At 57.5% G+C, this 25,551-nt stretch overlaps 3 protein-coding genes across 3 annotated transcripts; 1 reads left to right on the top strand and 2 right to left on the bottom strand.

Moving 5' to 3' along the window:
- The first annotated feature begins 1,021 nt into the window (after positions 1-1,021).
- Positions 1,022-12,704, top strand: POM121 (POM121 transmembrane nucleoporin). Its single transcript, XM_032201129.1, is given in 21 exon segments — positions 1,022-1,081; positions 1,203-1,405; positions 1,693-1,854; positions 3,757-3,837; positions 4,172-4,343; positions 5,400-5,491; positions 6,402-6,472; positions 7,635-7,759; positions 8,159-8,261; positions 8,535-8,590; positions 8,592-8,718; positions 9,021-9,346; positions 9,348-10,426; positions 10,428-10,602; positions 10,604-10,667; positions 10,670-10,696; positions 12,123-12,142; positions 12,145-12,207; positions 12,209-12,229; positions 12,231-12,255; positions 12,484-12,704. Coding segments are annotated over 21 exon segments (3,273 nt in total).
- Positions 12,705-14,261: 1,557 nt separating this feature from the next.
- NSUN5 (NOP2/Sun RNA methyltransferase 5) lies at positions 14,262-19,347 on the bottom strand. Its single transcript, XM_032200870.1, is given in 18 exon segments — positions 14,262-14,742; positions 16,210-16,306; positions 16,464-16,611; positions 16,727-16,763; positions 16,765-16,937; positions 17,027-17,042; positions 17,044-17,064; positions 17,066-17,202; positions 17,576-17,638; positions 17,641-17,661; positions 17,664-17,703; positions 18,113-18,226; positions 18,228-18,252; positions 18,558-18,595; positions 18,597-18,617; positions 18,619-18,918; positions 19,005-19,127; positions 19,255-19,347. Coding segments are annotated over 18 exon segments (1,512 nt in total). The 3' UTR covers positions 14,262-14,697.
- Positions 19,348-19,761: 414 nt separating this feature from the next.
- Positions 19,762-25,386, bottom strand: TRIM50 (tripartite motif containing 50). The gene is given in 14 exon segments (XM_032201128.1): positions 19,762-19,850; positions 19,853-20,063; positions 20,066-20,229; positions 20,232-20,271; positions 20,273-20,317; positions 20,319-20,371; positions 20,702-20,750; positions 20,752-20,827; positions 21,122-21,144; positions 21,462-21,583; positions 21,586-21,691; positions 22,552-22,647; positions 23,536-23,975; positions 25,261-25,386. Coding segments are annotated over 13 exon segments (1,497 nt in total). The 5' UTR covers positions 23,959-23,975; positions 25,261-25,386.
- Between the last annotated feature and the right edge of the window lie 165 nt (positions 25,387-25,551).

Here is a 25,551-nt window from a genome sequence, read left to right as displayed (position 1 = left end):
ATCGGCTGTGCCAGCCACTTGGACCAGTGGGATCTGCCCGTGTCCCCCTGCCCAGCCACCACCACGGCCCTGGGGCTTCTCCAGACACAGGAGAGGGTGACCACCACCGTGCCGCCTGCAGGGACGCCCCGCGGCCCTAAGGGTCCTGCCACAGCGAGCTGCTGCCAAACCGCCCCCTCCGCAGCCCCCGGCCCTCCCGTCCCTCTGGAGCAATACTCGCCGCCCCTCTGCGGCGGGGACAGCGGGGAGACCGGGGTGCCCCTGAGCCCCCGCCGGCTTCTCGTGAGGTCTGGCTGGCGCGGGCGACCACCAGCTGCTACCTCAGGTTTCCAGGCTGGGCCCGGCTGGCCCAGGGATAGGGCGTGGAGGGGGGCGCGGGGAGGGGGGGGCCGCCGGCGCTGCTTCCAGTCCCAGCGCTTCTCCCTCCTCCGGCTCCGGGCCCAGGACCGCCCGGGCCCGGCGCGGCTGCCCCGCGGGTTCCGGCATGGGCGCGGCACGGCGTGCTCCCGGTTTTAAATAAAAGCCTTCGGCCCTGCTGCCAGCTCGGCGTGCTTCCCGGGAGGGGAACGAGGGGCGGGGCAGGGCTCCGGGGCACCCGGGGCCCCGTGCCCGGACTCGTGCCCGTTGCCGGGGCCGGCGGGGCAGGGGCCCGGCACGCGGCGCTGCGGGCGGGCGGGGGAGGGCCAGGGGGCGGTGCGGGGCGGGGCGGGGCGGGGGCGAGGCCGGGGCGGGTACCAAGCGGGCCCGCCGGGCTCGAGCCGGGAGGGGGCGGCCCCGCCCCGGCGCCCGCCCCGCCGCGCAGTGCATGCCGGGAGCCGCGGCTGGCGGGCGGCTCGGCTCGGCGCGGCGCGGCGCGGGATGGCGGGGGGCCGGGCCGGGCGCGGGGCCCTGGGGGCGGCGGGGCGCGGGCGGCGCGGCGCTGGCGGCCGTGGGCCTGGGCGCTTGGCGCTGGCCTGCCTGGTGCTGCGGGGCGCCCTGGTGGGCGCGGGCGGCGCTGGGCGCGGCGGGGGCCTGGTGCGCCATGCGGCCCGGCCCGCCCGCCAAAGCCGCCGCCAACGGGGGCCGCCGCCGCCTCGGGCCGGCCCCAGCGAACCCCGCCGCGGCGCCTCGGCCCGGGCCTGGGTAAGCGGGGCGGGGGCGGGGGGGGAGCGGGCCGCCCTGCGGCGGGGCGCGGTGTGTCATGACCGCCGTGTCCTCCGCAGGACCCCGCCGCGCTGCCGGCCGCAGGCGCCGCGCCGCCGTACCCGCTGCCGCAGGCCCGCAGCGCCGTGCCCGGCGCCTGCCCGCCGCCTGCTGGGACGCCTGCCGCGGAGGGAGCGCGGCCTGGGCGCGCCGCGCCGGCCCGGCCCGCAGCCCCCGTCACCGTGAGGATCGCCCGGCCCGGAGGCCTGGCCCGCAGCCCCGCGTGAGTACGGGAGGGGCCCCGGGAGCTGCCCCGGGAGGGCCGGCCGCCGGCCCTCGGCTGCTGCACCCGCTGCCCGGAGCACCGCGGTGGGAGAGCGCGGCCCTGCGCTGGCCTAACCCCTGCCCGCGGCGTTGCTTTTGTGCCCTGGGAAGAATGCTGGGATTCAGACCGCGTGGGACGGCCCTCACCGCTCACACGGAGCCGCCGGGCAGCCAGTGCGAGAGGTTGTGGGGCTGGCCCTGGGGTTCCCCTATCTCTAACGGTCCTGTGCTTTCTTTCTTCACCATGCTGGAGCAGCTGACCTCACCTGTGGCCTTCCTGGCCAACAGCAGCCCAGACCCATGTGCAAAAGAGACTGTGCTGAATGCCATCAAGGAGAGCAGGAAGAGGGCTGTGGAGGAGGAGGAGGAGGACCAGGTTCTGGGGAACGATCAAGAGAGTAAGAGAAGGTAATAACCTTGTGGTGCAGGTTGCTGACTGTGTATTGGGATGTCAGAAATGGCCTGGCTCTTCAGTGGTGGACAAATGTGATGTGACACAGAGCCTGGGATAGAAAAGAGCACTGGAAACTGAACCAGAGGAATGCAAAGAGGAAGCATGTCCCATCACCCAGCCCTCTCAGCTGTGTCCGAAATTCTTCCAAGACTCCTTTTTGCCCTTGAGATCAAAGGGATATGGTTTAAGTTTGCCTGGGCAAGCATCGCAGGTCAGGCATGTTCCCCTGCGTTGCTAGGGCTCGGAGAGGCCTGAATGTGGATCAGGGAAGTCTGTCAAGGCTCCCAGGAAGGGGAGTGATTTCTGTCATCACAGGGGTTTGTAGGCTGGGGAAACTGGCAAGGAAAACTTGGTATCAGCCATAGGCTGAAATGTCTATCCTTCAGTTGGCCCTAGTTGTCAAGGAGAGATGCAATCCACACGTCTTAGGTCTCCAGGTGGAAGCATTATGCTTTAAAAGCTCTGCATGGTTCCTTCACGCGCTGTAAGTACCAAAAGGAGGTAAAGACAAAAGGGGAAACAGAAGAGACTATCTTCTGCTTTCATTAGTCAAGGTCAGTGATTTCTAGCTCTGAGCTACAAGAAGTGAGGGTGCAGTGGCTTTGCCAGTGAAGGACAAGGCGTAAATCCTGGATACCAAGGTCTGCTGGAGCCTTTGTCACTGCTGGGACACAGCACTGCCTTGTTTTTCTCTTTGCTTCTGTTTCTTGTTTCTCCTTCCCACATACGTGGGGGCTGTTTGCATTGTACCCTTCTGCCCATCATGTTCCAGGACAGCCTTCCTGGGCTGAGGCACATTAATGGAGAGACTAAGGAGGAGTGGTTTGAGCAGAGAAAGGCAGTGCATGGGTGCATTGCCCTGAGTGCTGCTCTGGGGCTGCTGCTGGAGGTGGTCCTGAGCACAACAGGATGAGTGGAGTTTGCAGAGAGCTGCTGGCTGCTGTCCTGCTGCTGCAGGAGCAGGCTGGTGGTGGGAGCTGCAGCAGGACGTGTGGGATTCTTCCTCCATCATGGGAGTTCCTCCTTCCTTTGAACACTTGCCACAAGCTTGGTGAATCTGAGCCCTACCAGAGGCTGGGTAGGATAACAGGCTGGTTACGTGAACAGGATCTGCCTTTTTTTTTTCAACATGCCAATACCAATCTCTGCCAAAAAAAGCCAATTTTGAAGGGATTGATATCTGACAAGCATGAAGAATGCTTGTAGGCAGAAAATACTGTGACCTTTGAGGACAGAAAGGGGTATGCATCAGCTGGAGAGCGCTGGATTGCCTGCGCAATGTGACCAACACGTTCAGAGCTTGAAGGAAGGATTTCGGCTAAGTGACAGGATGGATCTGACGCCTCCAGCTCTGCTTCATAGTAGGGTTTGTTTTAAGACTTTCAGGCTTAAATTCTCTACTGAATCGTTGGGGGAAAGAAGGATCCCATTTCTGACTCAAATCATCCAAGGTGCTGGCTAGGAAGAGGTAGAAGACTAGACCTCTGGTGCTTAGGTCCATTCCAAAAATGAGCTGCAAAGTCTCTCTGAAATATTTTAGCTTCAAATAACGTATTTGAGCAAATATTTTGTTAAGTGAAAACTGCTCTGCCCAGCAGGCAGCTGATGGAGCTGCTGGTGCTTGGGAGGAAGCAGCTGGGGATGAGAATTGATGAGGTAAGGATTGGGTGGAAAGAGAATCTGCAGTGGGCTGTGGATGGGGAAAACCCTTATCCCAGGTGTTGGCAAGAAAAAAGCAAGGTTTGTGCCTTCACAGTGCCTAGGCCCCTGGAAGAGGTCCTGTTGCCAGGCTGAGAGGGCAGCCCTCGTCACTTTTGCCTCCTCGCTCTCACAGGTTTCTGCCCTCTTTCCTGCAGGCGCCATGATAGCAGTGGAAGTGGGCAGTCAGCATTTGAGCCTCTGGTAGCCAACGGTGTCCCTGCCTCTCTCATACCCAAGTAAGTGCCCACTGGGCCAAAACAACTACTGTTGGCTGGGAGGTGAGTCTGAAAGTTTGTGTGCTCTGGAAAAGGTGTTTGGGTTTTGTTTGTGGAGCCTAGCTTCTGTGAAGAGGAAGAGAGGCCGTGACTGTGCCTCCTGGCTGTCACTCAGTATTAGAGCTGTGCTTTGTGAGTGCAGGCCAGTGGCTGTAGGGCTGTGCTGCTGCAGAGGCCTCTGCCCAAGCTCCGTGCTGTGTGAAAGCAGGGTTGCTTTCCTCAACCTGTCCTGCATTTAAAGGGCCTATGGGTAGAATGGTGGGGAGCTCCTAAAATAGTCTTTAACTTTCTGCAGGCCTGGCTCTCTGAAGAGAGGCCTTGTTTCCCACTGCCCAGATGACTGCTCGAACAAGAGGTCACGCACCTCCTCCATGAGCTCCCTCAACAACACATATGCTGGTGGGATACCCAGCTCTATCCGCAATGCCATTGCCAGCTCCTACAGCTCCAGCCGGGGCCTCTCTCAGGTAGGAAACACCCCTGCCAAAGGCACCACTGGAGCCCACAGCCAAGCATGGTGCAGAGTAGCTCAACCCTCCTTTGGGATCACCTGCGTAACTCGAACCCAGGGCTTGTAAGATGAGAGCAGTGTTGCGAGGTGCCTGGTGGTGAGCACTGCAGTGAGTCTCCAGCACAGCTTAGGCAGGCAGATCCAGCTCCTTGCACATTAGACTGGCTGCTGTGTCAGCAGCAGCAGGCAGTGATGTTCCTCATCCTTCAGTGCACGTTGCCAGGGGTGTCCCCAGGCTGAGCCGTCCTCCTGAAACCAGGAGGACACTCCCACCCCTCCCTGCTTAGACTTGGCCAGCATGCTAGGGTGGCTGGATCCAGGTGAAAGGAAAGAAGGAAAAGTAAATCCCGTTGCTGCACTGCCACCTTTTCAGCTGCAGTCAGCGTGTATTGGAACCATGTGTTCCCACTTTGACCCAGGCCCCCTTGGCAGCTGCTGAGCTATAAAATAAAACATTGCTCAAATGGCTCTTGGGTCAGGCTGCAGATCTGATGGAGGAACATAGTCATGGTTAATGAATCTGTGCTGTCCTTGTAGAGAAAGGCTTCCTCCATGCTATTAGTAAGGACAGATTTCCCCTGATGGGAGTATGAAATCCTTGAAGTGGGATTCATCCTCTCTGAGCTCTGGCAAGGAGGTGCCCTGCTTCAGCCAGAGCCGCTGTAGACGTGCAAGGGTGTCTGGGGCAGCTGAGCAGCCTCTGCTGTGTGATGGCAAGAGAGCTGCACCTGACAAGCAGCATCCTTCCTCCTGTCCTCTTGGCAGGACTGGCTGTTTAAGAGCCTGGAGGCTGCTTGCTCTCAATGCAGATTGAGTTGGGGGTGGCCAGATGCTGCTGTGCTCTACTGAACATGGAGGGGAGCAAAGTGGTGGAGAGAGTGAGGCTCTGGGCTTGTTAGCCACGGTCCTGGGAGGAGATGGCACTTACCGTGCAAGTGAGCAGGAGGATGGGACAGTTTCCTCTCTCCCAGCTTGTGCACTAAGTTACTGCTGGTCTCTCTCTGGATTCCAGCTGTGGAAGAGGAGTGGTGTGAGCATTTCCCCGCTGTCCAGCCCTGCATCCTCCCGCCCCCAGACACCTGAATGGCCTCTCAGGAAAGCCAGGTAACTAGCCACTCGCCTGGGGAGCGCCTGCTCATTGATGCCAGCTAGGGGGAGGGCAGGCAATGTCTCAGCTAGCCTGGTGACCAAATCCTGCTCTCCATGAGGCTCGGTAGTCCAGGCCTGTTTCTGAAAAGTGACTGTTGTACGACGCACCTGTGTGGCAGCCCTGTTGCTTTTGTCCACTTGTCCCTGCCACCTTGTTATGCTGCTGTCCCAGCAGGAGTTCTGGAGCAGCAGAGCTGCACCATCCTAATCCCCGCCGCATTCTGGGACTGGGTTAGAGATGTAAACGTTCAGATATTGCCACAGAGGCAGCGTTGTGTTGTGGCATTGTGATAGCCTGGGTTACTTGAGCCACCAAAACCTGGGAAGAGGCAGGTCCTGATTCTTGCTGTCTCCTCTAAAGCAATTCACCAGAGCTATGTAAAATACATAATATACAGTTGCCTTTTGGTGCCTGCCTTGTAGCGTAGGCCCATGTGCTCCTCTCTCCCAGCTGAGAGAAGGACCTGACTCCGCAGTAAGGATTTGTCGGAACTAAAACTGACACCACCCTTGCCCTGAAAGGGTGGGTGACAGACGGAGACCTGTGCGTGACAGACAGACACCTTTGTGTTTCCCATCCAGGGCTGCTGGGTGCTGCCCTTGGGTTGATTTGTCCTACAGAGAATTGGGGCTTCTGCAGACTTGCATCAAGCTGTGGTCTGGAGAGGGAAGGAGCTCCTGAGCCTTGAGCTGCTTTCAGGGTGGTGCAGGGCTGTGCTCAAGATGTCTCAAGGCACGTTGTTTGGCTGAGGCCACAGGCCGGTGTTACTAATAGGAATCCTTAATGTGTTTGGCCTGTCCTGCTCTCAAGGGATGGCGCCATGCCTGGGGCTTGACCCTAACTAGCTTTCTCCCACTGGCACAGGGAGGAGGAGTCACATCGCTCCAACACTTCCACTCCAGTGAAATCAGACAAGGAGCTGCAGACAGAGAAAGGTGAGCATGGGCTGGCAGCAGTTCTGTGCAGGGTTGGATAGGCTGTCAATACACACAAGCAGTGGGGACGTGATGTGACTTTAAGTCTACAGGTGGGATTGGGTTGAAGTGCTACCTGGCAACTAGGAATGTGCTGGTGCTGAGGCAGTGGTACTTCTTCTGGCCTCAGCAACTGCCCTAAATGAATTTCCAGGCGATGAGCAAGGGATACTGATGATGTCTGCATGCTAGCAGATGTGTGGGAGCTGGCTTGCAAGAGGGAGCCCCAGAACCTTGATTGGCATGGGTCCAGGTGTCAACCTTGCACCAAGATGTGCCATGCTACAAGCAGCATCCCAATCAGATTCCAGGCTGAGCCTCTTCCAATGCTTCCTCATCTAAAATGGACAGGATATCCCGTGTCCATCATAAATAGCCACCTGTCTGCCATGGTGCAGCGCTAGATGTGGCTCGTGTAGCTTTCCTAGTGTGTGATTCAAGTAGGCAGATTGCAAGGACTGTTTGGAAGTGGTAAAAGGAGTTGCTTCTCTGCTGAATGCCAACAGGCTCTTGTACCAAACTGTCCCAGGATGTGCTGTGGCCAGCTGCTTTTCCGGAGTCTTGTAGCCTTGTTCTCAGCTAAAAGCCATATCTTTGGCTCTGCTCTTTGAGTTTGGGTCAGACAGGTGAGGGGTCTGGAGAACAAGTCTTATGAGGAGTGGCTGAGGGAGCTGGGGTTGTTCAGCCTGGAGAAGAGGAGGCTCAGGGGTGACCTTATCGCTCTCTATAAGTACCTTAAAGGGAGGCTGTAGCGAGGTGGGGTTGGTCTGTTCTCCCATGCGCCTGGTGACAGGACAAGGGGGAATGGGCTAAAGTTGTGCCAGGGGTGTTTTAGGTTGGATATTAGGAAGAACCTCTTTACTGAGAGGGTTGTGAGGCATTGGAATGGGCTGCCCAGGGAAGTGGTGGAGTCACCATCCCTGGAGGTCTTTAAAAGAAGTTTACATGTAGAGCTCAGTGATACAGTTTAGTGAAGGACTTGTTAGTGTTAGGTCAGAGGTTGGACTAGGTGATCTTGGTGGTCTTTTCCAACCTAGATGATTCTGTGAGAGAGGAGTTGTATCTGCTGATACAATCCCAACTCCTCTGCCCAGAGCTGGGTCTGACTTACCTTCTTCTGCAGTGGTGGAGACACCAATGAGAAAGAAGCGAAATTCCCTGAGCCCACCATCTGTGTCAGGGAGCAGCGGGAAGCGGAAGAGGAAGATCCAGTTGCTGTCATCTCGCCGGGGGGACCAGCTGGCGCTGGTACGTCACTGTCTCGCAGCCCCTTTTGCCCTCCTCTGGCAATAGAATGTGCTCACTGCAATTTCTGCAGGGCTGGGGGGAGACTGACCTGCCTGCCCTCAGGAAGGAGGCCCCGTCCTTGGCGGAGTGGGAAGTGACGCTATCCCCAGCCCCAGTGTCTGGTGGGCTGTGCGTGATTGTGCTGCCTGCTGCCGGACCAGGTAATGGCCTGGGGAAGGCCTGCCGTGCCCTCAGCGCCAAGCCGGGGTCACGATGAGTGGGGATTGGAGCTCCGCGGTAGCGTGCTGTGGCAGAACCACCTGCTTCACGGGTCTTGCGACTGCCTGCCTTCACCACACATTCAGAGAAGCTCTGCCGGCTTCCCTGAGAAGGAGCTAAGCTGCTGCTCTCTCTTGGCAGCCCCCACCACCTCAGCTGGGCTACTCCATCACATCAGAGGACCTGGATGCGGAGAAGAAAGCAGCGTTGCAGTGGTTCAACAAAGTCTTGGAGGATAAGGCTGGTAAGGGCTGCACCTCTGGGCAGGCTGGGCTCCTGATGGGGTTGGCAGGGAGCAGTGGAGTAGAAACCCAGGGCTGGGGCTGGCAGGCAGTGGGGTGTCTGTAGCACAGGCTAGGGAAGCTCCCAGGCAAGTCTCTGCCTGGTCCTTGGATCTAGGGATGTTCTCAGTGCCTTGAGACTCAAACAGGTCATGCCCCAGAGTCTGCAGTTTTACTAATGGCTAGTCCCCTACAGCAAGTTACGGATACTGATTTTTTTGTCTCCTTTCCAGTAGATCCAGTTCCCAGCACCACTGCAGAGACTACACCTGTGTCCAGGCCGCTGGCATTCCACAGTAACCATGGTGACGTCCCCAGGGCCTGTGCCTGCATCAATAGCTCCTGTCCTACCCAGCAGCAACTCGCTCCTGGACAGCCTGAAGAAGATGCAGAGCAGCCAGGCTGCACCTATGACAGCAGGTGAGGAGAAGTAAGGTCAGCAGGGTGGGATGGTGGCAGAGCAGTCCAGGCTCAGCAGGAGCCCTGCATTCCTTCTGTTGAAGGCAGGCTGGAAAAATTCCTGTTTAAATGTTCTGCATGCCCTGGCAGGCAGAACTTGGAGGACAAGTTGGGGGACACAGGCCATGGTCCTGTTGTGAGCTGTGTTAAGCATGGAGGACTGGTCTCCAGGAACCTTTGCAGAACTAGGATGGCTGTCTGGGAGAAAAGCTGTCTGTATGTTAGGCCCATGTCCCTAAAAAAAGCTCTCTTCCCCTTTCCAGACTCCACTGGAGCTGTAATAGGGTCCCAGCCTTCTTCATCAGCATCACAGCCACCTGCTGCTGCTGTGTCACTGGAGTTGAGTTCTCTGCTGTGACCTGCTGCTGACACCAAGCCTGTGCCTGTGTTGAGCACACCTGTGCTTTCTGCACCTCCTGCCTCGGGGGCACAGCCTCCCAGCAGTGTGGCACCTGCGTTCACAGAGCTGGGCCAGACCCCTGTTAAGCCTCTCTCCTTACCAAAGCCAAACATCTTATTTGGGATGCTGAGCACCCCACCTGCCAGCCAGCCAGCAACGACCACAGCCACTGCTGTCCCCACTACAGCCCCCCGTCTTCAAAACCCATCTTCGGTGCTTTGCAAAAAATGAGAGCACAGCACCCTGTACAGCTGTCATCTCCTCTGCAGTCACTGTGTCTGCAAGCTCAGGCCCTTCCTCAACATCTTCCACCGCCACCATGTTCAAGCCTATCTTTGGCAGCGTGACAGCAGCTTTGTCTCCAGCAAAGGCCTCTCCTTTCACGTTCAAACCACTGTCACAGACAGCCTCGGCTGCAGATTTACCAGCAGCTTCCACTACCACCACGGCAGGATTCACAGGTCTCCCTAACGTCATCTTTACCACCGCAGCTACAACTGCCACCACTCTGAGTTCCTCCACAGATGCCACCATTAAACCAGTTTTCAGCTTTGGACTCAACCCACCTGCCTCCACCGGCCCTACTGCCAGCCTGACTGTGACCACTGCCACATCCACAAGTACGTCGCAGCCGTTCCTGTTCGGTGGCCTGGCCAGCTCAGCTACCAGTACAGATTCCAGCTTTGCTGCCCCAGGGCCAGTGTTCCAGTTTGGAAAGCCAACTCCAGCCACTGTCACTGCCACCACCAGTGTCCCTGGAGGCCCCACGTTTGGCCAAGCAGCTTCAAACTCAATGGCACCTACCACCACTGTGGGCTTCAGCATATTTGGGAGCACCACGCTATCGTCATCTACCCCGGCCACCACAGGTCAGTCGGCATTAACATTTGGCTCCTCCATTTCAGCTTTTGGCAGTTCTTTCAGCACAAGCGCGAAGCCACCACCGCCATATCCTGGGGCAGCAAGCCAGCCAGCGTTCAGCACTGGTGCTGCAGAGAGCCAGCTGCCCACCAGCAAGCCTGCTGCAGGCCCCATCAGCTTTGGCCCCACGTTCAGTTTTGGAGCCCCCACAGCACAGTCCACCACTCAGCCAGCGTTTGGTAGCAGTGCACAGCCAGCCTTTGGCACAGGTGGCACCCAGAGTGCCTTTGGCACCAGCAGCACCCAGGCAGTGTTTGGGACCACCACATCGGTCTTCTCTTTCGGGACAGCCACCTCCACTACAGTCAGCTTTGGTTCCAGCACCCAGACCACAAGCAGCACACTGGCACAGCCGTCTTGGCACCACCCCTTCTCCTTTCACCTTCGGGCAGCTGCCCAGCCAGGCCCTCTGCCAGTGCCTTTGGCTCAGTGTGCCCACCCTGAACAGCGGCTCCCCTGCCATTGCATTCAACTTCGGGGCTGGGCAGAGCGGAGCAGCAGCGGCAGCAACGCCATTCGGCTCTTTCCCTGACACAGAGCACGCTGGGTGCACAGAACCAGAACACGCCGTTTGCCTTCACTGTGCCCAGCACCCTGATACCAAGCCTGTGTTTGGAGGTGAGTGGCAGTGGTTGGGGGCCTTCTGGCAGGGTGGAGGGCAGGGCAGGATCTAGGCAGCTGCTTTCCTTCCAGACCTTGCTGAGATCCTCCCCCAGGCTCCGCAGCCCTCAATGGGTTAAAGCGTAGTGCAGTGCACTCTGCACAGGTCCCCCAGCCCTTGGTGGTAGAGGGGCAGATTAGTCTGTAGCTCTTCACTGCTCCTTGGCCCCTATAAGCATGCCAGCTTTCTAGTTCCACATGAGCACTGAGCCCAGCCAGGTGCTCTCCTGCCCCTGAGAAGCCAAGGTCTTGCTGGTAGTTCGAAACACATTGGAATTTCTTGGTGAGTGGAAAACCTTCAGCCAGTGAATACAGTCTTCTCTGTTAGTCTCTGAAGCGTTCTAGAATCACAGAATCATTAGGGTTGGAAAGACCTCCAAGATCATCTGGTCCAACTATCCCCTACCGCTAATATCACCACAAAACCATGTCTGAAGCACCACATCCAACCTTTCCTTAAACACCCCAGGGCTGGTGATGCCACAGACTCCCTGGGCAATCCATTCCAATGCCTGACTGTTCTTTCAGCAGAAGAAAGAAATGTCTTGCTAATTTCCAACCCAAACCTCCTCTGATACAACTTGAGGCCATTCCCTCTAGTCCTATTGCTAGTTATTTGCAAGAAGAAGCTGACCCCCAGCTTCCCACAACTTCCTTTCAGTAATTGTAGAGAGCAATAAGGTCCTCCCCTGAGCCTCCTCTTCCCCAGACTAAACAACCCAGCTCCTCAGCTGCTCCTCACAGGACTTTTGTTCCAGGCCTTTCACCAGTGTTGCAGCCCTTCTCTGGACACACTCCAGGGTCTCGATGTCCTTCTTGTAGTGAGGGGCCCAAAGCAGCACTCGAGGTGCAGCCTCACCAGAGCAGAGTACCTTCCTGGTCCTGCTGGCTGCTGGTACATAGCAGGGTGCCCTTGGCCTTCTTGGCCACCTGGGCACACTGCAGGCTCATGTTCAGTTGAGTATCAATCAATATGCCCAGATCCCTTTCCTCTGCACAGCTTTCCAGCTACTCTGCCCCAAGCCTATAGGGCTGTCATGACCAAAGTACTACCACTTGGAACCCTTGCTAAACTACCTTGCCTACCATGGAGTTGCAACCTACATGCTGAGAAACTTCTGGTCTAGACAGAGTGCAAACCTTTGTGCTTCCCTGAGCCTGCAAATTTACCCCATGCTTCCCTCATGGCAAGAGGGTCCAGGAATTATGAGTAGAAAGCAAGAATGCAACATCTTGCATGAAAAATGTTCTTGGTTGAAGAAGCAGGACCTGGGGGCCTGCTTCACTTCAGTCTATAGGGGGAGATCTGTGCCTCCTGTCCCCCAAAGGCCAGGTTCTTCCTCTTTGCTGGAACCGGGCTCATGGTGGTTATGTTGCTTTCCAGGAACTCCTGCTCCCACCTTTGTGGCAAAGCACGCCCTGTCCCAGGAGCAGTGGGGAGTGGAAGCAGCAGCCTTTCCTTTGGGACGCCCAAGCACTCCTGCCTCAGCAGTTTGGAGGAGTTGGCACTTCCTTTGGTAAGGGTTCCTCACCAGGCCAGGGAGCTGTTGGGGCTGGTTGGCCATGTACTCTTTGGGATTTGGGACAGCAGCAGGACCAGGGCTGTGGTGTGGGAGCCAGGTTTGATGCAATTCCCTGCAACAGGCTGAGGTGGTATCTGCTGGGCTCCAGGGGAGGCAAAATCATTTCCCCAGAATTCCTCCTCTGCCAGGCCAGAGAGACCTATGCAATCTTTTTGCTTCCAGGTCCATCAACCCCATCGTTTTCCATTGGAGCAGGATCCAAGACTGGTGCTCGTCAGCGGCTGCAGGCACGGAGGCAGCACACCCGCAAAAGTAACCTCTGGGGCTATCAGGTCCCTGTTGCTGGCCTGTGCAAGGAGCACCTGCGCCAGCATACACATGAGGGCCTCTGGTCTGGAGCAGTCCCCGTGGTGGGAGCAGTGGTGACGGGGCCAGGCCCCTGACGGATGCCAGCTGGAGGCAGTGCTGGGTGGCGCTGACTGGGGTGGGACAACAGGATAAAACCAAACTACTTACTTGAACAGTTCCACAGCCAAGGCTGGATGAACCCTCTGTACATACCACAGTGTTTCCTCCCTCACTGTTTTGGCCATGTTTCATAATGTGTAATTTTCCCCCGTTGCTTCCTATGGCTGTTCCTGTCCTCCGTCCTGAGCCCCCTGGCTATCAGCCCCCCCCGTCCCCAGTACAGCAGCTGGCCCATCAGTGGTTGGAGCCCAGCCAGCAGCCATGCTTGCAGCCTTGCTGGTCACAGTTCTCTGCTCTGGGCTGCTGAGGGACGTGGTTTTCACCAGGCCCAGAAATCTTTCCCTGCCATTTAATCTCGGAGCCTGGTGAACCACGATTCCTCTGGAGGACTCTGCTTTGAGCTGGTTATTGTCATCTCTGCAGAGATCCTGGGTTAGCACCAGCCTGGCCTTGCAAAGTTTGGGCATTTTGGTGCCATAAATGGCTGACCCAGCTGCAGCTAGATGACAAGCCCATTGTCCACACTTCGCATCTACTGTCGAACCTCAGACCTCGTGCAGACATGCGCTGGGCAGGCAGCTCTGTGCCACAGCACTGAAGTTCAGCTGGAAGAGCACAGTGGGCTATGGGCAGCCCTTGACCCTTGCTGCTGTTTGTTGGGTGCTGGGCTTTTCCCCTTCCCTCCCCTCCCTGCTTGTGTACAGCCTTGTTTTGTTTTGCTTTGTTTGTGCTCCTGTTTTAATGCTCTCATTGAATCGAGTTTGGAGGAAAACTGAACCGTGTGTGTGGCGGCATGTTGGTTATGCCGGATTTGCTGTTTGGAGTTTTTTTTGGGGGCACCTGTTCCTTTGCAGGGATGTGCCCTAGCTAATTGGATGTTTGACAGTAGCATCACTGCGTGGCTACTCTTGCTGGGTGAGTTCTGTCCGTTTGTCATTGTGACTGAAAGAAAGGCAGCTGGGGTGGGGGGATCTGGCCCTGGCTCCCCAGCATGGGGGCTTGGGCCCTGGCATCCTCTCCTCTCCCAACTTCCCCTCCCATGCCCTACTCTCCTGGGCTAGGAGCTGGAACCGTTTTGCCACCTTGGGGTCCTCTGGCTACTGCCAAAGGAAGGGATCCCAGAGGAGGTGGGTTTTGCACCTCCCTAGACCTGAATTGATTCCCACTTTTAGCTCATCCACCCCATCCTTTTCTGTTTACGGCTCCTAGGAGCTATGGTGCTCTCCCCTGTCCCCACCCATCTGGGAATGGGGCTGTTCCATCTTGGGGAGGTCTTACAGGAAGAGGCTTGCCAGAGCTCAGGTCCGTGTCCAACAGCTACCCTGCCCAGGGAGAGGACGGGCACCCCTGCCCGCAGGCTCCCCTCTGCTTCCAGGAGTGCTTTGCTGCCGGGTTTTTTTACTCTCCAAGCCGTGTGAGTGTGTGTGTCTGCTGAAGTCTAAATTTAAAACAAAACAAAAAATATTTAAACATTTTATAACAAAATAAGAATTTATTTTTATATTATAAGCTAATTGCCTTTGAATTCCTTCAAGCTTGGTTCAGTGAGGTTGCTAGACCCTGCAGCGCTGTTGGTAGTTTACCTGTGCTGTTACGTTACAGCCTGGTGAGGAGGTTGTGGTGCCCACCCCACCTCTGCCCAGGGGACTGCTGTGCTGGGAAAGGCAGCTGTGTCCCAGGGGCTGGCTGGAGCAGCCCAGCTGTTACTCTGTGACTGTGTGCTCCTCCCAGGCTGTAACAATTCATTATTTTTAAAATGTGATGTATGTTGAGGTGACGTAACTTTTTTTTTTTTGTAATTCCCCGAGGATGAGGAGCAGGAGCTCTTGCGTGTTCCTCGTCTGCCATGGAACAAGGTGCCTCTCCAGCAGGCAGAAGGAGAGTAGGTGACCAGGGTCTATGTGGCACAGCAGGGTTGCCCCCTTTAGTGCAGAAGGGTGGAGGTGATGCAGGCTGGCACCTTCTCCCTTAAAGGGTCACAGCTGCCAGAGCTGGTGGGGGGGTTGATAGCATCTGCAAAAAACAAACAAAAAAAAAAAGCGGCTGGGGGGATGTAGTAGTCTGTTGTGGGGCTGATTGGAGCATGGCAGATAGGTGCTGTGAAGAAGCCAAGTTGAGCAAACATGCCCTTGGAGGTTGAGAAAGTAGCTAATCATGGGCTACACGCATGTGCAAGCTCATTCTGGTGATTCATCCCTCTCCCCAGGTGTTGCTGTGCCTGGAGAGCAGTCATGGGGCTCCAAAGGTGAGGGAGCATACAGCTAGGGTGTGCAGACTGCTGTTGCTTAGCCTCACAAGGGCAGGACCTGATCTGTCTCTCAGCCTTCCTCAAATCGTTCCAGCTCCACCAAGGGCCAGTGGGCAGAGGGTGGCAGGTGCTGAACAAGGAGGTGAGGGCACCCTTTGGAGCATTGGCTGTTGGCTCTGCTGTTTTCTGGCTGCCCTGAACAAAACCAGAACTGTGCCAAGTGCCCCAGGGCAGGTGAAGTCCAAGCTGTTTCCCCTCTGTGCTGTACAGGCCCCTTCAGACCCCTGCTGGGAGATACCCCTGTGCCTGGGCTGCAGTAGGGGACAGAGGGAAGCTGGGGTTTTACTCAAGACTTGGATCATTCCTGGTGTGGCTGAGGAGGATTTTAGTGTGAATGTGCAATTTTTTTTTTTTCCTCTCGCTTCTTATGTCACTGATTTAAAATAAAAAGACTGTTCCTGTCTTGCTTGCCTTTGAGTCTTGGGCTCAAGCAGGGTTCTACATTGCTAGTGCAGTATATGGTACTACTTTCTAGTTCCTTCCAGCTTGCATTTGTGGTTGCTCTCTCCCATGTCAAACACAGGGTGATGAGTTGGGGGATGGCAGACTATTATTTCACCAACATGTTTGTTCTCCCACCTTTGCCTGTCCGTTAGCGTGCCTGTTATTCAGCTGTAAGACCACAAGCAGTGGCTGTTCCTGGGCAAGACAGCATACTGCAGAAATTGTGGTCTTCTCCAGCAAGGGATTATCTTATTTGCTTCATTACCACCAGTCAAAAGCCTTTTCCAAAACTACAGATTAGGCTGGGTTAAAGCTTTTTAGGGAAAAATAAGGTATGTCACTAATCCAGCAGGGGCAATCCAGGCCCCCAGGATACAGAAACACTGGTGTTGTTTTGACTTCACTTCCTAAGGCTACCCTAGTCCAGGTCTATCATTGAGGGCAAGCTTTGTGCTGTGCACTGGCTTCAAGGCCCCTATACATACCTGGAGGAGCAGTTTCCTCCTGTGCAATGGCATGTGCAATACCCAGACCATTACTCAGACCATTTGGTCCTGGGGAGGAGCAGTGAATTACAGAAGTTAACCACACCATCAGCTGGTGGAAAGCTTTTATTTCTGTTGTCTAGGCAGTACAAGGGCTGCAGTGCAGCAGGGCACGGGAGGAACAGCATCCACCAGCTAAAACCAGCCACTGCATGCTCCTAAGAAGTTATTTCATGTCTTTACCCGCTGCTTTTTCCGTCTCCTCTTCTTGGGAGGAGCTGCTCCTGGCTCCATTTCCTCTCCTTGCTGCAGACTTTCCTCAGCTGATGCAGGCAAGGAGCTGTGACAGGAACAAAGATAGACGTGTGGTTCCTGCCTTCTCCAGCACTCAGGGCAGCTAGCCCTTCCGCCTTCCTTCCTTCCTCCTTACACCAGGAAGGCTATCACCAAGGTACCTAGGCAGCCCTGGGCCCAGTTACACCCCTTCCACCACCTACCTGGGGACAGCAGCCTGGTCCCTGCAGCGCTCCAGGACAGCCACAAAGAAGCCCTGAGTGAGTGTGGCTTCAGGGGAGGCACGAAGGCAACACTCTGCCCCAGGGAAGGTAGGAAGTCCTCGGCCGGGCCAGGATGGGAACACGTTCACTAGCCTACAGCATGGCACAAGGGACAGCGCGACCCCAAGCAGCAGAACAGCTGCTGAGGCACAAACCTCCCAGCTTCCTGTGTTCTGTCCTTCCCATCGCTTCCCAAAACAAGCACACCTGAAGGCTGAGCCCCTGTTCCTGGAGCACCGCCTTGCACCACATCCTCATTCTCTTCCCGGTGCACTGAGCAGGTGGAGTAGGCCAGGCGCTGGACCGCTGGGAAGCTCAGTGCATGGCTCAAGACTCTGCGCTGGAAGCCAGCCAGTGCCTGCAGCCGCTCTGCACTTGGGGCAGCTTCCTCCACCGGCAGCCGGTTCACCATCCCTGCAGAGAGCGCTGCAGTCACCCACCAAAAGCCCAGCTTAAGCCTGCCTACCTTTTGGCAGATGGGATGGCTCGAGCCCCCACATTACCTGAGCCACTGCATGATTGGGTCCAGGAGGATATAGGGTCACTTTGCTGTACTTAGGGTCATGGGAATCAACTGTCAGGAAGTCCTGCTGGGCCAGCTTGAAGCTGGTGACACCGGCTCGCTTCAGCATGGTGTTCATGGTGGCCAGGCGTTTAGCATCCAGATCAAAGGCAAAATCTGTCTGAAAGCAGAAACCCAGCACCCAAGAGAAGCATGAACACCCCGCCCAGTCCCAGGGCCATGCTCACCACAGCTGCCACCAGCAGCCCTAAACCACCTATCTGCAGGCAGCCAGAGCTGAGAAGCTTCTCTCCCACATAGTATACAGGGCAGAGTGCCAAGTCAGCAGCTGGGGCATGACCCTCTGATCCACGTCCCCTCAGGCATTCCCAATGACCCAACATCATCAGATCCCCAGCCTGCCTCGGTGAGAAGGGAGTGTCAGCCTGAGGTCAGCAGGTAAGGTTACAGGCTGTAGCTCTTCCCACCTCAGCCTGCCACATTCTCACAACTGTGACCACTCTCAGTCCCTCTGGGCCCTGCCACACACCAGCCTGCACTCACCCCTTGTTCTTCAGTATGGCAGCCAGGTGGCTGGTCTTGTTCCCAGGGCAGCACAGGCATCAATCACATGGAGCTGGCACCAGGTCTGAGCAGGAAGGCAGGGAGGCAGCTGGCCTGCAGGAGAACAAGTCACCCTGAAAGGTTCAGGCTGCATGCACCTTGTACACGAGCTACCCTTGGCCCCTCCTGAGGTCACGTCAGATGCTGTGGGTTCACAGGTGACCACTGGAACATGGGGCCAAGTCTGCACAGCACCTACCTCTGCTGCTAGGAAAACTCTCCTGCAGCAGGGAACAGCACTGCCACAACCCAGAGTGCCATGTTCCTCCCAGCTGCTTGTCAAGCAACAAGCAAAGCTGGGGGGGAACCCCGCAGACAGGCTGTGCTCAGAGTTTCTGTTTCGTTTCAAGTGCTGCAGCAAAGCAGCCCCAAGTCCAGACATTGGGTGGAAAAGACAGCCTCCACTCCTGCCAGTGTTTTCCCACCCCCTGCACTGCAGCTTCCTGCTCCCCAGCTCTCTGACTTGTCCTGCAGAATGATGTTGTCCTGATGTATAGAGACGGTTGTCATGGAAGTCAGTCTGCGGAGGGAAAACCAGCAGCTCTGGGAGATGAAGATCCAGTAAGAATTTCTTCCCAGGAGAGGGTCCTCAGCTCTTCCATGCTGTCCACAAGGAAAGAGATTGAGCACAATCCTGCTCCACCATGCCCAAAATCAGAACCCTCCAGGGCCCAGGCACAGAAGAACCCCTTCATCCCCACACCTCCTCCTCTCTCCACTTCAGCTCCAGGCAGCACCCAGAGAGGCAGAAGGTAGGAACGGGGAACGTGGCAGCAGAGACCCTGACCCAGCCACTGTGAGCAGCAGCATCACCCCTTCATCGCTCCACCAGCCTTCATCCTGCAGGAGCTCGCTGCCTGCCCACCAGCACCCCTCTGAGACACAGGTTGGGCAGGGGATCGCTTCACCTGCCTGCCTTGCCCAAGAAGGAGTAGCCCTGGCGCTTTGAAGAAGTCCACCACATCGTCACACACGTGTCTTCAGTGTGTTGACCCGGACGTAGCGGGGGGACACACGGGGCTGGGGAGCCCAGGGAGGGGGAGTCAGACCCGGCCCCGCCGCCGCGGGGAGAGCCCAGCCCCCGCCCCGCTCACCTCCGGGGCCGGCTCCCGGGCCGGGCGCCAGCAGCTCCTCGTTGCGGCTCACCCCGCGCCGCACCTTCAGCCGGGCCAGCTCGGCCTCCAGCCGCGCCCGGTGCCGCCGGACCAGCGCCTTCCAGCGGCCCCCGCACTTGAGGCCCTTGCCGAACAGCAGGTCGTACACCAGCACCTGCGGGCAGCAGTCAGCGCCGCGAGGCCCCGCGGCCGAACCGCCCCCCCCCCCCCCCCCCCCCCCCGCCCCGCGGCCCCCCTCACCTTGGCCAGCGGCAGCGGCAGCCTCCTCTCGGCCCGCAGCAGCGCGGCGCCGTCCAGCAGCGCCTCCAGCACCGGGGAGTAGCGCAGGGTCTCGGCCACCAGCGCGTACAGCTGCCGGGTGTGCTGCGGGGCGGCAGCGGCACCGGGCGGTCACGGGCGCTGCAGCCCCCCCGAGCCCCCCCGAGCCCTCCACCCCACCCCACCCCACCCCACCCCACCCCGCCCCGCCCCGCCCCGCCGCGCCGCGCACCGGGAAGCGGCTGCCGTACACCAGCCCGCTCAGGCCGCCCTCGCCGCGCTCCAGCCCGCTCAGGACGGCGGCGGCCGCGCCGTACAGCGCCATGGCCGCCACCGCGCGCTGCCTGCGCCGCCGCCGCCGTCACTTCCGCCGCACGCCTCGGCTCGCCCCGCCCCTGCCCCTCATGGCCCCGCCCCGAGTGCTCGCAATCGCCCCGCCCCTGCCCTCATTGGCCCCCGCCCCTGCCCCTGCGGACCCCGCCCCTCGGCACCGCCCCTCCCGCAAGCCCAACCCACCGCCAGGCCCCCTCCGGTCGCCCCGCCCCCGCCCCAGGCCCCCGCCGCTCCCCCAGGTCCCGCCCCCACGCCCCCGCCCCCCAGGCACCGTCCGGCGGGCGGCTCGCAGCGGTCGCGGCGCGCTCGGGCAGTGCCGTTTATTGAGCGGGGCCGCGGCCGCGCTCCCCGAGGGGCCGGGAGGGGCCCTCCCGCGGGGGGCCGAGTGCTCGCCCCGGCGGCCGCGCTACGGCTCGGCGGGCGCCTCGGGGACCGGCTGGCGGCACGGCCCCTGGGGGCGCCGGGTGGCGCCGGGGGTGGGCAGGATGATAGGGGCGAGTAGGGCCCCCGCTCGGGCCAGCACAGGTCCACAATGGGGTAGAGCTGGCCCTGGAACTCCGCCTGGAGGTGTAGATGGGGCTGAGCTCGGTCGGGGCTGTCGGCGTTGTAGAAGGTCAGCTCGCCCCGCTCGTAGTGCAGGTAGATCCCGATGCGCTGCGGCCGGGCGGTCAGTGGAAGGATGGCCCGTGGGGTGCTGAAGGGCCTCGTCAGACTTTGCCTTCCTTTAGGCCAATGAGCCACACGCCGTTCTCAGGAGACTTGCTGAGCTTCCCTTTGCGGCTGACTGTGCCCTTGATGATGCCCACGCGCCAGTGGCTGCGGGTGCCCACTATCACCTCCCAGTAGTGTTGGCCACAGGAGAAGCCCTTGCAGGGAGGATGCAGCTGCTGGAGTCAAAACGCTTGGGGTTGCTGTCCCCGGCGCTGGTAGAGTCCACATTGCACCACTGTGTCACCCTTGTAAGAGTTCCAGGAGGGGATGCGCAGTCACCGGGTCCAGTTTCAGCATCTCTGGAGCTGAAAAGAAAGCAGTCAGCCTCCAGCCACAATAGCAGGTAGGGCTGTGGCTCCAGGTGACGTGACTCTGCCCTGAGAGCTGGCACAGCCAGAGGGGCTGGTGCTGCTGAACTTTAAGCAGGACAAAGTGTTACACAAGAGCAAGCTGCTACCAGCATGAGATACTGGGTCAGCCACTGCTCCAGGAGCTCTCCTGGAGGTGAGAAGAACACAACTGGAGAGCAAGGTCAGAGGCCAGGGCAGCATGGTGCCAGCTGGCGCAGCCTGTCCCAGCAGCATGTGCCAGTAAGCCAGGGCTCCCAGTGTGATGCCACATGGGGAGGTTGGTACCTGGCAGGACATGGCGGTGCAGCCGCTTCCAAACTGTCATCTTGATGTCCATCTTGGTGGAAACATGGCTTGAAGGAAATGGGGCTAAAGATGCCATCACCTGGGAGCAGGCTGGGAAGCTCTGACCTGGAAAGACATGGGCAGCCATGGACAGAGTTGATGTGTGTGTGGCCTCTTCTCACCTTCTACTATGTATGATGGAGCCACTGGCATCCTCCACAGCTGCTCTTGACCTCTTCTGGGGCTGCATGCATGGCTTCTGGCCGTGGCTCTCCATCATGACAGCAACGACCACGGAAGTGAGCAGGGCAGTGTGTCCATGCTAGATTACCCCAGCAATGCTGAGGTGCCCACTGGCTTGGGCTCTTAGCCCCAGTGCAGAGGTGCTGCTGTCCCCACTGGTTCCATCCCATCACTCACCTGAACTGGGAGGAGCTGTATTTCTGGAAAACACAAGGAAAGAAAGAGTCAGTGGTGGGAGGCTCGCAAAATGGCACTTATCTGCATGGTCACACCTCCACATATCCGTGCCCCACACCAGAAAGGCCAGGCTTCTCCTCTCCTGGGCCTCTGCCATCTGGGGAGGCCCTGGCAGGACAGAGGGCACTGACATCTCACTTCTCTTGGTATTCTAGCTATGCTTGGTGGGGGTACTCACTGCTCAGGGGAAGGCCCAGGGCTGTGAGCAGTCGGATGAAGGCAGGAGAGCCTGTCTGACCCTTACCACCTTCCTGAAGCACACACTAGTTAGCATACTCACACGGATGAAATCAAGCTGACTTTCATTGCTGAGCATCTCCAGAGAGCTATGTATCTTCTTCAGCCTCTGCAGGGCATCTGATGTCTGCTTGACCTGGGACTCGATGGAAGTTATGAGCTGGCTGCTTTCCCTTCAACGCTCTCCAGGAAGGTGGCCTTCTCCTCATCAATGTATCTGTGCAGCTCCTGGAACTCCTTCCGGATCACCCACTTGAAGACATCTGCTTCGTTCTGCAGGGAGACAGCAAGTGGCTGTGCAGGACTGCCTTACTATGTTCCCTTCACCTGCTTTCTGGTTTCTGAGGCGCCAGCGGAAAAGTCTGTGCATCCCAGCAAGCTGCCCTCCACTTCAGTTCCAAATCAAGAGCATCTCTTCACAGAGGCTAAATGTCTTTCCACCTTGCTGGCCTCAGCACCATGGCACCCCTCCCTTACACCCCGCCCAGATTTTATGTTCCTGATGCCCCAGCTGGCTTCGTCAGAACCTTGGAAAAGAGTCTTCAGATCCCTCTGCTGCCAGGGAACAACCTGTGTCCTGGGCTAAGTGGGGGAAGTGCAGCTCCAGTTTAATTTGGGTTCAGCCTTTCTGAGGATCCCCACTGGGAAGCTTAAGCCTCAGAAGGGATACCAAGAGGTCTCTTTGAGATGTCTACTGTGTGGAAAATGGACACACCTCTAAACCAAACATAAACTCAATGTGCAATTATCAGCGTTCTGACTGGGAAGCCTGCTCTGAGTAGGGTGTTTTTCACTGTTATCTCATCATCTCCAAGGACGTTCGGTCAAAAAAGCTTTGTCCTGCCAAGACACTCAGTGAAGGTTACATCACCCCTTTGGAAAACAAAAGCCACCAGAGAGGGCTACGTCACCTTTCCCAAACAGGGCTATGTTAATCCCAAGTTTCATGGAGAACAGCAATCTCAGGGAATGGGGTGAATGATAAGCCCTGTCTGCTGTCCCAGGGAAGGGAGAAGAGAGGGAGAGGAAAAGAGGAGGTGAGCTGAGGAGACCCAGGAGTAGAGGTTGCTCCAAGAGTTGTGTGGGACACAAGGGACTACGCAGAGCAGGCTCCCTTGGCATGTGGCACTCACTGCAATGCGGCTTTTGTTGTTGATGAGCTTGCTGAAGTGTTCATCCAGGTTCCTCTTGTACTGGTGGACATCGGTTAACAGCACAGACAGCTCCTCCTAAAACGACAGTAACTCTCTCTAGGATGGTCCTCTCTGCCAGCCTACTTGATCAAAGGCTGTCCTCCTGTGCTTGCCAGCCCCCCAAGAAGCTGTGGCCCTGAGAAGCCATGCTCTTCCAAGCTTTCAGGGGTCCTGCACATCCTGCTGATCACTTGGATCTACAGGATTTGGGGTTGCCAGAGGCAGGAGAACACTCAGAGCATGCCAAGTACTCTTGCCAGGAGCACCACATCTCCACTCCCATTCCTGCCCCTCCATACCTTGCACCCGTTGCAGCTCTGCACTGGTGAGTGGCTGCAAGCCAGTGCAGGCCTGTGACACCCTGTCGGCACTAGTGCCCAGAGTCTGACTCAGGCAGGGTGTTTTTTTTCTGGTGCGTCCCACTCTTATCACCCAGTGTCAGGAGCTGAGGGGAACAGTGGCCCCGTGCTTTTCCATTCCTTGGGTCTTTCATGTGATGTTGGGTAGGGGATGCCAGCTGTTTACTCTGCCTGGCTGGACTCCTGTTCTCCCTGCTCCTTGCTCTCCTGTGGCACCTCGCCTCAGCCTTATCTCCAGACTCTGTTTGATAGTATTTGAAAGCAATCTTGAAAGGTCCCTTTGGCACTACCTCACCCTCAGCTCTCCCCACGGTGCTCTAGCCACCAAAACCATGTTGCCCCCTCAGCCAGGGACATGCTTGACCTGAGAAACAGCTGACCCCCAGCCAAGGTTCCCCTGCCCCACATCTGCCTGTGCTATGGGACCATGCTGCCCACACTGGCCTCATTTCCAGCCTGTCCCTTCAAGGAAAGGGGACACTTGTCCAGCTAGTACTGCTGTGCTTGGGGCTGGGACTGCTACAGACACCCTAACCCCCAGCCTGGGGAGTCCCTGCCTGCCAACCTTCATCCGGCAGTACGTGGTAGAGATGGGGGTGATCTTGTGCTGGCGGTGGTTCCCGATGGTGCCGCACAGCCCACAGATCACCTCTTGGTCAGTCTCGCAGAAGAGGCTGAGGGGGTTGTGGTGTGTTGGGCAGGACTCTGGGGTGGGCTCTGCCTCGCCCCGGCTCTGCAGTGCCTCAATGACACGGGCCAGTGTGACGTTGGGTGGTGAAGCGCTGCAGTCCACGGTTTGGCGGCACACGGGGCACAGGAACTGCCCGTCCAGCTCTCCAGACAGTGACACCACACACGACTTGCAGTAAGAATGCCCACACTGCAGCATCAAGGGCTCCTTGAAGACCTCCAAGCAGATGGGACAGAGGAGCTGGTCTTCCAGCTCATCGATGCTCATCCTCCGAGCCATGCTGCCACCTTTTAGCATGGCAGCACAGACCTAGCCTGGGAAAAACAGGTGGGAGATCACTCCTATTGCAAAGAGCAAAGTAAGCACATAAGAACAAAGAGGGCTGAGCATTTGGGTAAGGTGTTTGAGAGACACCTCAAACACCTTCATGCCCCAGCAGTAGCTCAGACAGTTACAAACTCATCATTAGGCTGCGCACAAATTTTAAGATGCATGTTTTAATACAAGATGGGCTTGGGGTCTGACAACATGAGGGGTTAGGCCCTATTGGTTCTGCCTATGATGTCAGAAGTCACCACCAAGGTGACCCCTGTGGGGCCTTTGGAGCTGTATCAGAGTGCATCCACATCTTAGGGGAGACCTGTCTATGTGCCAGGGGCTGGCACAGCTGGAGACAAGTAGCTGAGAGGAATTTTTTGCTGAAAATTCCAGTAGTGACCCTGGCTTGTATGAATTTCTACATATCTCTTTGGATTTGTTGTTTTTAGCCCCTGCATGTCCTCACAAGGATTGGGCATTAGCTCAAGTGATACGGTCTAAGCAAAACAGAATAAAATCATAAAGACCATCTTCATCTGCAAGATGGGGACAGAAGCCACACAATAAAACCTGTAAGGCCAATTTCGACCGATATGAGGGTTAGGAGCTTGAGCCAGAGCTTTCAGAGCTGTACCTGCAGCTCACCCCCTTGAAACTCAACATGGTCCCCACAGTGCTCCATGCTCCAGGCCAGCACTCCTGAGAGACACAAGCTGAAACCCTGCATCTCCCGCTGGCTCTGGGGCCACACATGGCCGTTCTCATGTAAGGTTCATGCAGTAGTGGCTCCCCAGCACGGTGGGATGTAAACACCAAGATCCTGAGCCAGATGGGCTCAACTGCCTACACATTGTGGCCAGGACAGCTAGCAGCACACCCCCACTGTAGGGAGGGCATTGCCACCTGGACGAGCAACAGCAATATGTGGCCCAGGCCCTGGAGGTGACACTGCTCTAACTGTGACAGCCTGACAGCGTTGTGCATGTCTGCTTCTGAATATAGGCTGGTAGAACTTTTATGGTCTCCCCATTCATGTGAAAACAAACCTGAAGTCAAAGACAGACTCGGTAAGTTCTCCAGGGAAAGGAGAGGCAGTGACTTGAGCTCAGCCTTTATCAAGCATAGCATATGGGAGCTTGGTGAGGAATCAAGAAAAGCTCCAATGTCAGCCCAGGAATGGTCAGATACCCATAAGAACCCGCAGGGGAAAGCAGCTTCAGCTGCTACCTCTGCTCATGGAGAACCCCCCTGACAGTCCACCCACTCACCACACACACTCACGTGCCCCGCACCGTGTCCTCTCCTCACTGGTTCTTCTTGGCACACGGAGCCTGATGGATGTCCCTTGCCTTTTCCTGGCCTGGTGGAAGATTTCAGCCCCGGTGGAGGGGCAGATTTGGCAAGCAGCAGGGGTGGTAGCTTCTCAGCAGGAAGGGAGCTGCGCTGGCCACCCCGCTACTCCACTGATGTGGCATCAGCCCCGCTGGGGGTGCACCTGCTTGCCTGGGTGAGGCCAGGTAGCTGCAGGGCCAGCAGCAGCGTACACAGCAGCGAGGCAGCAAGTGCTGCTCG

The sequence above is a fragment of the Aythya fuligula genome, chromosome 20 (genome assembly GCF_009819795.1).
Source record: "Aythya fuligula isolate bAytFul2 chromosome 20, bAytFul2.pri, whole genome shotgun sequence".
NCBI classification, from domain to species: domain Eukaryota; kingdom Metazoa; phylum Chordata; class Aves; order Anseriformes; family Anatidae; genus Aythya; species Aythya fuligula.
This window is presented reverse-complemented; position numbering and strand designations above follow the sequence as displayed.